General features: G+C 46.2%; 1 protein-coding gene across 4 annotated transcripts in view; it reads right to left on the bottom strand.

Moving 5' to 3' along the window:
- VPS37B (VPS37B subunit of ESCRT-I) overlaps window positions 1–12738 on the bottom strand; it is a 55397-nt gene that overhangs the window by 32191 nt on the left and 10468 nt on the right. For 3 of the 4 annotated variants that reach the window (XR_009209082.1, XR_009209083.1, XM_032168414.2), the window contains exon 1: window positions 740–933. The exons of the other annotated variant lie outside the window; for it this stretch is intronic. Coding sequence is in view for 1 of the 3 variants with exons in the window: in XM_032168414.2 (XP_032024305.1) it covers window positions 740–850 (111 nt within the window). In the remaining 2 variants the exon portion in view is untranslated. Of the gene's footprint in view, window positions 1–739; window positions 934–12738 lie in introns of those variants that run through there. 4 annotated transcript variants of the gene reach the window in all.

Below are 12738 nucleotides of genomic sequence, written 5' to 3'. Positions count from 1 at the left end.
CTGGAGACCCTCACCCAACCCTTAAAGAGCCTCAGAACCACCTCATAGACTTGGCTACAGACCCTCAGCCTCCCGAACCCATCTTGGAACCCTCAATTCTCTCCTAAGAGTCCTATTTGGATAGTCCACTCAGTCCCCCAAAACCTACTCTGATCCCCTATAGCTGCCTCAGTCCCCCTGGATGCCCCCAACCTTTCCTCTCAAAGGAAACCCCCCAACCCCTACCAGATCTAGCTCTTGGTCCCCCTCAGTCACCCCTAATCCTCGCCTCCGATTCAGCCCTTATTACTCTCCCCTCTCCTCCGGACAAACCAATCTCAGATCCCCCTAGTTCCGTCCTCTTCCGCCTGGACCCAACGATAGCACTCTAATCCCCAAATTCCCATTCCAGGCTCCCTAATCTCCACTTCAGACCCAGCCTTAAGTCCTCAGCCCCGCAAAACCTTGTCTCAGGACCCCCAATCGGCTCCCCAAGCCCCGTCTCAGGACCCTTTTTCCCGCCTCCGCCCTAGTCTCGGTCCCCTCAGTCCCTCAAACCCTCTCTCAGGCCCCCTATTCCTGCCTAAGCACCAGTCGCGGTTCCCTGGCTCCCGAACCCCGCCCCAAGCGCCCCCATTTCTAGCCCAGTTCCCTCAACACGACCAGAGGCGCCGCGGTCGCCTCCGCCTCCGGCCACCGTTCGAGGAGCGAACGCTGCTCGAGGCCCCACAGCCGCCGCCTTAAGCCCAGCTCGGCTCACCTCCTCCATCTTCTGCACCATCTCCGTCAGCTGGCCCTCGTCCTCCAGCAGCTCGTTGAGCTGCACCAGCGACAGCCCGGCGAACCGGGCTTCGCTCCCGGCGCCCGCCATCCCCACGTCTCGGCCGTCGTCGCCACCGCCGCTGCGGCCACCAGGCTCCGCCGACCGGAAGCGCCGCCCTCAAGGGCCGCCCCCCGCGGGGGGGCACGTGACGCCAGCCCTGGGTCGTGACGTCATCACCGTGCGGGCGGGCGGGCGGACGTGACGTAAGTGTCGCGGCTCGCGTGAAGTGGAATGTGTCAGGGACAGTCGGGACTTCTAAAGGGAGGGGAAGGGCACTATGATTGGGCTGTGACGCGTGAGCGCATTAATGACGTCACTGCGGCTCGGGAGAGCGCGCCATGAGGTCATAACAGTCTTTTTCCTCCAGGAAGAGAGAGACCGCGATCCAAGGAAAACAGGCAGTGGGAAGGAAGTTACTGCAGCCTGTGAGCCCAGCTCGATGCACGGAACCCAAAAGACGGAGACTTCATGGGGAAACAACATTAGGTGTCACTGGTTCCTTGGAATTGTGGAGCTGCCACGTCATTCATTTAACAAATATGTTTTGAGACCTACTCTGTACTGGGCATTGAGTATACAGTTCTGAATAAAGCAAAACGGACCCCTGCTTACATGGAGCTAACAGAATGAAAGAGGACGCAAACAAAACAAGAAATAAGTAAAATAATTAGGAGATCACAAGGGAATGGACACTGAAATAAGAGAATAAAAAGACCTTTAGGGTAGTAAGAGATGGCACTTTCAGAGAAGGTGGCGTCTAAGGAAATGTGAAGGATGAAAAGGGAGGAACCAGCCACCATTTCTGTAGGGAGCTCAAGGCAGCAAAACCAGCACGTGCAAAGGCCCTGAGACAAGACTAACTTGGTGCATTCAGGAATGGGAAGAAGGCCAGTAAGGCTGGAGCATTTTGAGCAAGGACCCATTGAGTGGCCCCTTTGCATCACCTCGGAGGAAGGTGCCCAGACATCCAGATGGGCCAACCTGTGCTCCTTCAGAAACAACACGATTTAGGGTGCAGTCGCTCTCAGTCTCCCAGCTACCGGGAAGCCTCTTAAGATCCAGGAGCCTGGGAACTCATTATCCTACTTTGGAATCTGTCATAGTTCTAGTTAGAAGAAACCTAAGGCTGAGGTTAATGACAGCCCCCTAATTTTACACATAAGGAAACTGAAGCCTTGGGAGGGGGAAGTTTTTTGGGCTTTTGCTTTGTTTCTGAAAATCAAGTAATTGGCAGGTCTCCTGGCTCCCGGTCTGGCGTCCACCACGCTGGCATCATAACACACTGACCTCGTCGCATAACTCAGCTCTGAACACAGTCGAGGCATTCAGCAAATGCTTATCGGCAGACTTAGGGGCTTTGTGTATGAAGCTGATGCTTCTGCAACTCCATGGGTAAAACATAAGGTCTGTGTTCTCCATCCATACGTTAGGCTGGGCTCTGCCAACCTCTTCTCTCCTTCCAGCCCGTTGTACTAAGGGCTCGTGTTTGCAGAAAAATGATGAAAGTTAGAGGAACTATTGCTTTTTTTATTTTTTGAGACAGAGTCTTGCTCTGTCGTCCAGGCTGGAGTGCAGTGGTGCGATCTCAGCTCACCTCAATCTCCGCCTCCTGGGTTGAAGCAATTCTCCTGACTCAGCCTTCCAAGTAGCTAGGACTACAGGCATGCACCACCACGCTCAGCTAATTTTTGTGTTTTTAGTCGAAATGGGGTTTCACCATGTTGGCCAGGTTGGTCTCGAACTCCTGACCTCAAGTGATCTGCCCACCTCAGTCTCCCAAAGTGCTGGGATTACAGACCTGAGCCACCGCGCCCAGCCAAAAGAAATGTTTCTTGTGATCCGTAAGCTAAAGGTTTTTTGTTTGTTTGTTGTTGTTGTTGTTGTTGTTGTTGTTGTTGTTTTGAGATAGAGTCTCGCTCTGTCGCCCAGGCTGGAGTGCAGTGGCGTAATCTCAGCTCACTGCAAGCTCTGCCTTCCAGGTTCACGCTGTTCTCCTGCCTCAGCCTCCCAAGTAGCTGGGACTACAGGCACTCGCCACCCCGCCCGGCTAATTTTTTGTATTTTTAGTAGTGATGGTGTTTCACAGTGTTAGCCAGGATGGTCTCAATCTTCTGACCTCGTGATCCGCCCACCTCGGCCTCCCAAAGTGCTGGGATTACAGGCATGAGCCACTGTACCCGGCCAAGCTAAAGGTTTTATTGAGCTCAAAAGGACACTCAGTAGTTTTCTTCCTTCTAACTTGTTATACTTGGTGAAGAAAGATGGCTCTAAGGAGGAAAGGACACAAGCGGGAAGGAGATGTAGGAAGCTGGCGTTTCTTTTTTCCATTTCCCTCCAGGAGAAGAATAGACCTGTCAAATGGAGAATAGTAGCTCTATTTCCAGGAAATCCTCTCTATGAGGCTTAAGATGTCCAGGAATTTCTCATAGTCCCCACAGAAGGTGAGAATAAGGTAGGGGTCAGAGCTCTCCAGAATCTAGAAGGATGATGTGATTTAACCAAGAACATACCCCAGGAACGAAACTGGCTTCAGAATGGCATACCCATATACAGTGACCTCTAAAGGTACTAAGTTTAAACAAGGCTCACTTGCCACCCTTGCCCAGTCCTTTTATAACTCTTCTCATACCTGCTATCTGCCACCAACCTATTGGAGTCATACACCACTTCCTTTGTTAGAGCAAACCACAAAATCATCTTGTTTTCTGCTACTCTAAAAACTTCTTGTCACTCTTAAAGGGGGTTGAGAGAAGAAAAGAAAATGTCAAAGCTTCCTCGCATCAGTGTCAAACCTGTCAATTTAATGCATGGATGGATTTGCATGTCTTTTTCCTTTTATCGGTTGGCTGATATTTGGGTTTCTTTATGCACCTACGTCTGCTTGTAATGCTTGTGGGTTAACTAAGATTTTGCTCTGGTGAATCAAGGGCAATGTATGCATGTGCCAGAGCTTCACTCTCAATGGGAGCATTGTTGCCATCTGAGCAATGAATCTCCTGTTACACAATATTGGGAATTGTTTGGCAAGCATACTTAAAACACACACACACACACACACACAAAAAACCTTTGCATAGTTGAACCTAAAAATCTTCTAGCCTTGGGGTTAGAATTCTTTCTCTCCCATTGGTAGATTTATCCAGAAATAATTTCCAGTTTGAGACGCTGGGAGAAAATGTATTAATAAGAAGGTGTCCATAGCATAGCACACATAGCTACAAAACTATGTGTGTGCACCAGAGGATTTATTCCCCCAGGTGTCAGGTGGAATAGCCATGCTTCTCTGGGGACTCACAGCCTGATGTCACCACCATGTCACTGTCATGTACTGATACTTACATGTCCTTACGTGTCCAAAATGACCTACATACTAGTCATCCAGAAAAAAGAAATCCTTTTACAGTCTCTGCTTTGGAGAGCAAGAGAAGATATACAAATATAGAATAGTATTTTTAAAATTATATTTAGGGTTGATGTTATTTTGGTGTGTTATAAAGTTAGGGGGCCAGGCCCGGTGTCTTACACCTATAATCCCAGCACTTTGGTAGGCCAAGGCGAGTGGATCGCTTGAGGTCAGGAGTTCGAGACCAACCTGGCCAATGTAATGAAACCCCATCTCTACTGAAAATACAAGAATTAGCCAGGTGTGGTGGCATATGCCTGTAGTCCCAGCTACTTGGGAGGCTGAGGCAGGAGAGTCACTTCAACCTGGAAGACGGAGGTCTATAGAATGGTCACAGGAGGGGAGGGTGAATAAATGACCATTATTATGAGAACTTAAATGTCCAGCAGTATGGGAATGGTTAAGTAAATTGTAGTAAATCTGATCAATGGTATATTTTCAGCCATTAAAATAAGATACGCAAAGACTATGAAGCTACGTGGAAAAACCAACATCAGTTAAGGTACAAAAGCAAAATATAAATGTAGGCTGGGCATGGTGGCTCACACCTATAATCCCAGCACTTTAGAAGCCTGGGGTGGGATGATCCCTTGAGTACAGGAGTTCAAGGCCATCGTGGGCATGCGAGGGAGACTCTGTCTCTACAAATATAAAATAAAAAAAAAAAATAGCCCGGCACGGTGATGCATGCCTGTGGTCCCAGCTACTTGGGAGGCTGAGGTGGGAGGATTGGTGAGGTCCAGGAGGTTGAGGCGGCAATGAGCTGTGGTCGCACCACTGCACTCCAGCCTGGCCAAGAGATTAAGACCCTGTCTCTTTCTCTCTCTCTCTCATTCTCTGTGTGTATATGTGTGTGTCTGGGTATATATATCACATGTATAATGTGTATACAGACTGATTATAATGAACAAGCTATATTTCTATAGGACAAAGAGTCGAGAGTAACAAAGTATTTAAGTTGTTAGTGGAGAAGTTAGTATTTTTTTTTTTTTTTAAGGTTACAACAATGCTTGTGGATTGAAGTTTTTTTTGTTTTTGTTTTTGTTTTTTTGAGACAGAGTTTCGCTTTGCCGCCCAGGCTAGAGTGCAGTGGCACGATCTCAGCTCACTGCAACCTCCGCCTCCCAGGATCAAGTGATTCTCATGCCTCAGCCTCCTGAGTAGCTGGGATTACAGGCACATGCCACCACGCCCAGCTAATTTTTATATTTTTAGTAGAGACGGAGTTTCAACATGTTGGCCAGGCTGGTCTCGAACTCCTGATCTCAGGTGATCCACCCACCTTGGCCTCCCAAAGTGCTGAGATTACAGGAGTGGGCCACCACACCCGGCCAAGGATTTTTGTATTTTTTTTTTAACTAAAAGAGGAAAACTAATATAACTAATGTAAATGTAGCTGCTCACAACCTCAAGAAAAACAGAAAAGAGTTCATTAAATGTCACTGGCACAACCAAAATGGTCACCAACAAAAATAATAAAATCCCGAAAACCCAAACTTTTGTGCTGCACCAACCCACAATAAATAAAAATGTATTAGGTGATATGCCATGAAACAGAGCAGGGCAGATTTTCACAGCCTGATTTTCACTAAACTCCCTGCTGGAGTGCTACTGAAAATTCACTTTTCTTACTATTTACTTAGAGGAAGATGGGGGTCTTAATCTTGCTCTTTTTTTATCTCTCAACAAAAATGCTTCTGTTTTGCATCATTATTTCATATTTAAAAAGAGGCAATAAAGCTATTTTTACCTCTTGTGTTGATCAACCCAGCCAGGGAGAACAATTGCAAGACCACTTAATTTTTGCTTCCCTTATGAATGATTTCTCTGGTCACCCCTAGAGAGGACCCCAACTGTTTTCAAGTCCCAGAACCTTGCTTTCCTCACTAAAATAGCCTTCAGAAAGTGGCCCTGCGGCATTTTTTTGCCTGATTTGTCTTGACACTGCAGATAAACCACAGAGGCAACAGACTGTTCCCTGCTTATATGCACTGTGATAAGCCTGACAGTTTCAAGATTAGGTTCATCCACCAAGAAATTAACTCAGCTCTAACATTCACTTCGAACCCTGACAACGTTGAAAAACCTTACATCGAAGTGGTTATAACACTTGAGTTGGTTTACACAGAGGTAAAAGTACAGAGACAGGATTTCCAGGCATTGGGTTTGCAAATTCTCTAGAGAGAAACTAGAAACTGAAACCCTCTCAAGGTGATTTTTTTTTTTTTTTTTTTTTTTTTTTTAGGAAACCTTTATAGGTTTTTGTTTGCTTGCTTCTTTAGTTACAAAAGTAATTTGCACCTTGAATTTCTTAACTGAGTCATGGGCTTATTATATTATTATCTATTCCTTTTGATAAATTTGAAATATTTATAATAAAATATACAAATTAACATCCAAATACTTAAAAATAACGTTTACTGTAAAAACTGTCTAAACTGTGAGAAGTGTGTAAACTGAAATGTTAACAACAAACCCTATTGAACCCATATCCCAGAGGTAGCCCCAGTGATCAGTTTTGTTTCTGGTTCTAGAATTTTTTAAAAGATAAACATGTATGGACTGGGCACGGTGGCTCACGCCTGTAATCCCAGCACTTTGGGAGGCTGAGGCGGGTGGATCACGAGGTCAGGAGATCGAGACCAGCCTGGGCAACATAGCAAGACCCCGTCTTTCAAAAAGAAAAAAAAAATGGCAGCCAGGCCAACATAGTGAAACCCCATCTTTACTAAAAATATAAAAATTAGCTAGGCATGGTGGTGTGCACCTGTGATCCCAGCTACTCGGAAGGCTGAGGCACAAGAATCTCTTGAACCCGGGAGGTAGATCTTGGCTGCAGTGGTGTGATCTTGGCACTTTGGGAGGCCAAGGTGGGAGGATCTCGAGCCCAGGAGTTCAAGATCAGCCTGGGCAACATGGAAAAACCCTGTCTCTACTAAAAACACATAAATTAGCCGGGCGTAGTGGTGCATGCCTGTAATTCCAGCACTTGGAAGACTAGATGGGAGGATCACCTGAGCCCAGGAAGTCGAGGCTGCAGTGAGCAGTGATCGTGCCACTGTACTCCAGCCTGGGCAACGAAGTGAGACTCTGTCTCAAAAAAAAAAAAAAAAAAATTACCTGGGCATGGTGGCACATGCTTGTAGTCCCAGCTACTTAGGAGGCTGAGTCAGGAGGATTGCTTGAGCCCAGGATTTGGAGGCTGCAGTGAGCTATAATCGTGCCGCTGCTCTCCAGCCTGGGAGACAGAGCAAGACCCTGTCTCAAAAGTAATAATAAAATGGCATAAAATAAAATTCAAACAGTAGATAAGGGGGTCAAACAAAAACCATTAACAACTTGTGTTTCCTTCCAGAAGTTTTTTCAATGCTTATTCAAGCAACTATATTCATATCCACCCTCCCACCACTTTTTTTTTTTAAAGCAAGAGAGATCACACTCTACTTATATGGAACGTGTCACTCTGCAATCATATAGCTAAGGACAAATCAATATAACTCCTTAGCGACATCAGCTGACCCATAGCTGGTTCCAAAACCTCTTGAAACCTGTTCAACAGGTGTTGCCTGAATTTGCCTTTCCCCTAGTAGTGCTGAAAATAATGTTGGTGTTTTTTTTTTTTTCCTTTGAATTCCATGCAGGGTGTTTTCTTCTTTTTTTTTCAAGTGAAGATTCTTCTCGGCAGAAGGTGTTAATCCAGGCACTAAATCTGGAACATTCTAATCACTGTGAAATTTTGCATGTCTCGTCTTATGCAGAAAATGTGTGAAGATACCAGTTTATTCTGCTCTTACCTTGTGGTCCTTCTCGAGGTGATTCTGCATATGCTAATGATCTTACGTCAGCTCCCACCTCAGTCACTCCGACCTCTTCACCTCCTGGACCTGTTGCCCTCAACGTCAGTGCTACAGAAACCCACCTAGTTTACGCTCTTCTTTCAAGAGGGGGTGCCTTATCTGATGCACTCAAAATCTACTCCCTCCTCCCGAGCCTTTCTATTTATATAACTGCATAATGTTTAACTGTACAGGGAAGCTATGAATCCTGTATTCATTTCCTATGCTGTGACAAACGACAACTAACTTAGTGGCTTAAGCAACACTCATTTCTTCTCTTACAGTTCTGCAGGTCAGATGTCCAAAATCACGAAGTCCTAAAGGCAAGGTGTTGGCAGCCCTGGTTCTTTCCGGAAACTCAGAGGGGAGAATCAGCTTCCTTGCTTTTCTCCCAGCTTCTAGGGGCCTCGGTCAATCTCTGCCTGTTTTCAGATCGCCTCCTCTGACCCTGATGCTCCTGCCTCCCTCTTAGGAAGGCTTTTGTGATGACACTGGACTCACCTGGATAGCCCAGGCGCCACTCCCCACCGCAAGGCCCTTCGCTTAATCAGACCTGCAAAGACTTTGTACCACACAAAACAACGCTGGCAGGGCATGAGGATGTGGGTGTAATTGGGGAATTATTATTTAGTCTTCCACGCCATCCTCCTTTACAAATAAATAAATTAGGACAAAGAAACTAAGTTCTCCTTGGCCACCTAACTATTCATCCTTTCTCCCCAGGGGCGACCACTGTTAACACTCCTTGGTGTGAATTTTTCCAAACCATTTTTATTCTTTAACATATATACATATGAATGCACAACAGATTTATTTAGTGTTGTTTTGGGTAGTATTTTTGTTAAAAAATATGGCATCCTATTCTGTAACATGCTTCTGTCTCTGTTTTGAAATCCATCTCTATTAATACACATAAAACTAGTTCAGCTACCACTTTTAAAAAATTACTTCTTATTGTGGTACAATATACATAAAGTTTATCATTCTAACCATTATTATTTATTTATTTATTTTTGAGACACAGTCTTGCTCTGTCACCCAGGCTGGAGGGCAGTGGCAGATCTTGGCTCACTGCAACCTCCACCTTCTGGGTTCAAGCAATTCTCCTGCCTCAGACTCCTGAGTAGCTGGGATTACAGGTACGCACCACCACACCCAGCTAATTTTTGTATTTTTAGTAGAGACAGGTTTTGCCATGTTGGCCAGGCTGGTCTCGAACTCCTGACCTCAAGTGATCTGTTCTCCTCAGCCTCCCAAAGTGCTGGGATTACAGGTGTGAGCCACCGCATCTGGCCCTTGCTGTTTTTGTGTGTGTGTGTGTTTGTTTTTTTGTTTTGTTTTTGTTTTTTTGGTTTTTTTGAGATGGAGTTTCGCTCTCGTTGCCCAGGCTAGAGTGTAGTGTGACTCGATCTCGGCTCACTGCAACTTCCACCTCCCAGGTTCTAGCGATTCTCCTGCCTCCACCTCCCAAGTAGCTGGGATTACAGGCATGTGCCACCACACCCAGCTATTTTTTTTTTTTTTTTTTTTTTAACTAGAGACGGAGTCTTGCTCTGTCGCCCAGGCTGGAATGCAGTGGCACAATCTCGGCTTACTGCAACCTCCGCCTCCTGGGTTCAAGCAATTCTCCTGCCTCATCCTCCCGAGTAACTGGGACTACAGGCACACTCTGCCATGCCCAGCTAATTTCTTTTGTATTTTAGCAGAGACAAGGTTTTCACCGTGTTGCCCAGGCTGCTCCTGAACTCTTGAACTCCAGCAGTCTGCCCTCCTTGGCCTCCCAAAGTGCTAGGATTACAGGTGTGAGCCACTGCACCAGGCCTAATTTTGTATTTTTAGTAGAGACAGAGTTTCACCATGTTGGCCAGGCTTGTCTCAAACTCCTGACCTCAGGTGATCCACCCACCTTGGCCTCCCAAAGTGCTGGGATTACAGGTATGAGCAACCATGCCCAGCCTCTGCTGTATTTTTAAAGTGCCCATGAGGGACTCGGCGTGGTGGCTTAGGTTTGGGAGGCTGAGGCGGGCAGATCACAAGGTCAGGAGTTCAAGACCAGCCTGGCCAACACAGTGAAACCTCGTCTATACTAAAACTACAAAAATTATGCCATGGAATACTATGCAGCCATAAAAAAGGATGAGTTCATGTCCTTTACAGGGACATGGATGAAGCTGGAAACCATCATTCTCAGCAAACTGACACAAGAACAGAAAACCAAACACCGCATGTTCTCACTCATAAGTGGGAGTTGAACAATGAGAACACATGGACACCAAGAGGGGCATATCACACACCGGGGCCTGTCAGGGGGTTGGGGGCTAAGGGAGGGATAGCGTTAGGAGAAATATCTAATGTAGATGATGGGTTGATGGGTGCAGCAAACCACCATGGCACGTGTATACCTATGTAATAAACCTGCACGTTCTGCACATGTGCCCAAGAACTTAAAGTATAATATAAAATATATATACAAAAATTAGCTGGGCATGGTGGCAGACACCTGTAATCCCAGTTACTCAAGAAGCTGAGGCAGGAGAATCGCTTGAACCGGAGAGGCAGAGGTTGCAGTGAGCCAAGTTCATGCCACTGCATTCCAGCCTGAGTGACAGAGCTAGACTCTGTCTCAAAAAATAAATAAATAAATAAAATAAAGTGCCCACAAGGACTTGTGCAAATCCTCTAACGTGCCTGCCTCAATTTCCTTATCTATAAAATGGGAATTAATAATATGTATGTCTACAGTGTTTCAAGGATCACATAAAGTGATACAGCATTTTTCACCATTAAAGAATACATACTTGGGACCAGGCGCGGTGGCTCACGCCTGTAATCCCAGCACTTGGGAGGCCGAGGCAGGCGGATCACGAGGTCAGGAGATCGAGACCATCCTAGCTAACACGGTGAAACCCCGTCTCTACCAAAAATACAAAAATTAGCCGGGCGTGATGGCAGGCACCTGTAGTCCCAGCTACTCGGGAGGCTGGGGCAAGAGAATGGCATGAACCCGGGAGGCGGAGCTTGCAGGGAGCCGAGATTGAGCCATAGCACTCCAGCCTGGGCAACAGAGCAAGACTCCGTCCTAAAAAAAAAAAAAAAAAGAATACGTACTCTGAGAAATATTATGTCAGCTCCATATCATCGTTTAAGCCTCCCTCTTTCAAAAAATCTCACCTGCATGCTTTCATTTATTCATCTTTTCATAAATTTATTGAGCATCTACTATAACCTAGTCACTGTTCTAAACACTGAGAATACAGCAGTGAACCAAACAAGCAACACCTTTACCCCCATGAAGTTTACATTCCAATAAAGAGAAAACAGATGCCAATCACATAAACTAGTTATATAACTAGGATAATTTCGGGTAATAATACAACCAGATCATATACAGCCTTTTTTATTATAGTGACACAATTGGATTTTATTATGAGAACAGTAGGAAACAATGGAGAGGGGTTTTGTTTGTTTTGGTTTTTTGGGACGGAGTCTCACTCTGTGGCCCAGGCTGGAGTGCAATGGACAACCTTGGCTCACTGCATCCTCCACCTCCTGGGTTCAAGTGATTCTCCTGCCTCAGTCTCTTGAGTAGCTGGGATTACAGGTGCCCAACACCATGCCTGGCTAATTTTTGTATTTTTAGTAGAGACGGGGTTTCGCCATGTTGGCCAGGCTGACCTCACGTCATCTGCCTGCCTTGGCCTCCCAAGTGCTGGGATTACAGGCATGAGTCATGGCACCCGGCCAATGGAGAGGTTTTTTTTTGGTTTTGTATTCTTTTTTTTTTTTTTTTTTTTTTGTGACAGAGTCTGGCTCTGTGCCCAGGCTGGAGTGCAATGGTGGGATCTTGGCTCACTGCAGTCTCTTGCCTCCCAGGTTCAAGTGGTTCTCCTGCCCCAGCCTCCTGAGGAGCTGGGACTACAGGCAGGTGCCACCACGCCCAGCTAATTTTTGTGTTTTTTTGTTTGTTTGTTTGTTTTGAGACGGAGTCTCACACTGTCACCCAGGCTGGAGTGCAGTGGCGCAATCTCCACTCACTGCAACCTCCGCCTCCCGGGTTCAACTGAGTCTCCTGCCTCAGCCTCCCGAGTAGCTGGGATTAGAGGCATGAGCCACCATGCCCAGCTAATTTTTTGTATTTTTAGTAGAGACAGGGTTTCACCATGTTGGCCAGGCTGGTCTCGAAATCCTGACCTCATGATCCGCCTGCCTTGGCCTCCCAAAGTGCTGGGATTATAGGCATGAGCCCCTGCGCCCGGCCTGTATTTTTTTTTTTTTTTTTTTTTTAGTAGAGACAGGGTTTCACCATTTTGGCCAGGATGGTTTCAATCTCTTGACCTCATGATCCACCCACCTCAGCCTCCCAAAGTGCTGGGATTACAGGCGTGAGCCACTGCCAGGCCCAGTGAAGAGTTTTAAGCAGGGAAATGACAATTCACAATTTCAGGTCCCTCTATATCTCAATAAAGCCTTTTTTTTTTTTTTTTTTTAAAGGCCCCTTTGGCTGTTCGTGGGGAAGGGGTCGTGGAAGGCCAGCGTTGCTTGTGATAACGGTGCCACTCCCCCACCATTGGACCATCATTTGCTATCTATCATTTGTATTCTTTTTTATAAGCTGCCTGAAACCTTTGCCACCTGCATTTGACCTGTCTCTGCCAATTAGCTGTAAACTTGAGGGTCAGGAAAACCAGACACTCTTC

This window comes from Hylobates moloch, unplaced genomic scaffold (assembly GCF_009828535.3).
Source record: "Hylobates moloch isolate HMO894 unplaced genomic scaffold, HMol_V3 SCAFFOLD_12, whole genome shotgun sequence".
Classification (NCBI taxonomy): domain Eukaryota; kingdom Metazoa; phylum Chordata; class Mammalia; order Primates; family Hylobatidae; genus Hylobates; species Hylobates moloch.
Note: the sequence above shows the minus strand (reverse complement) of the source record. Positions and strands in the feature narration are given on the sequence as shown.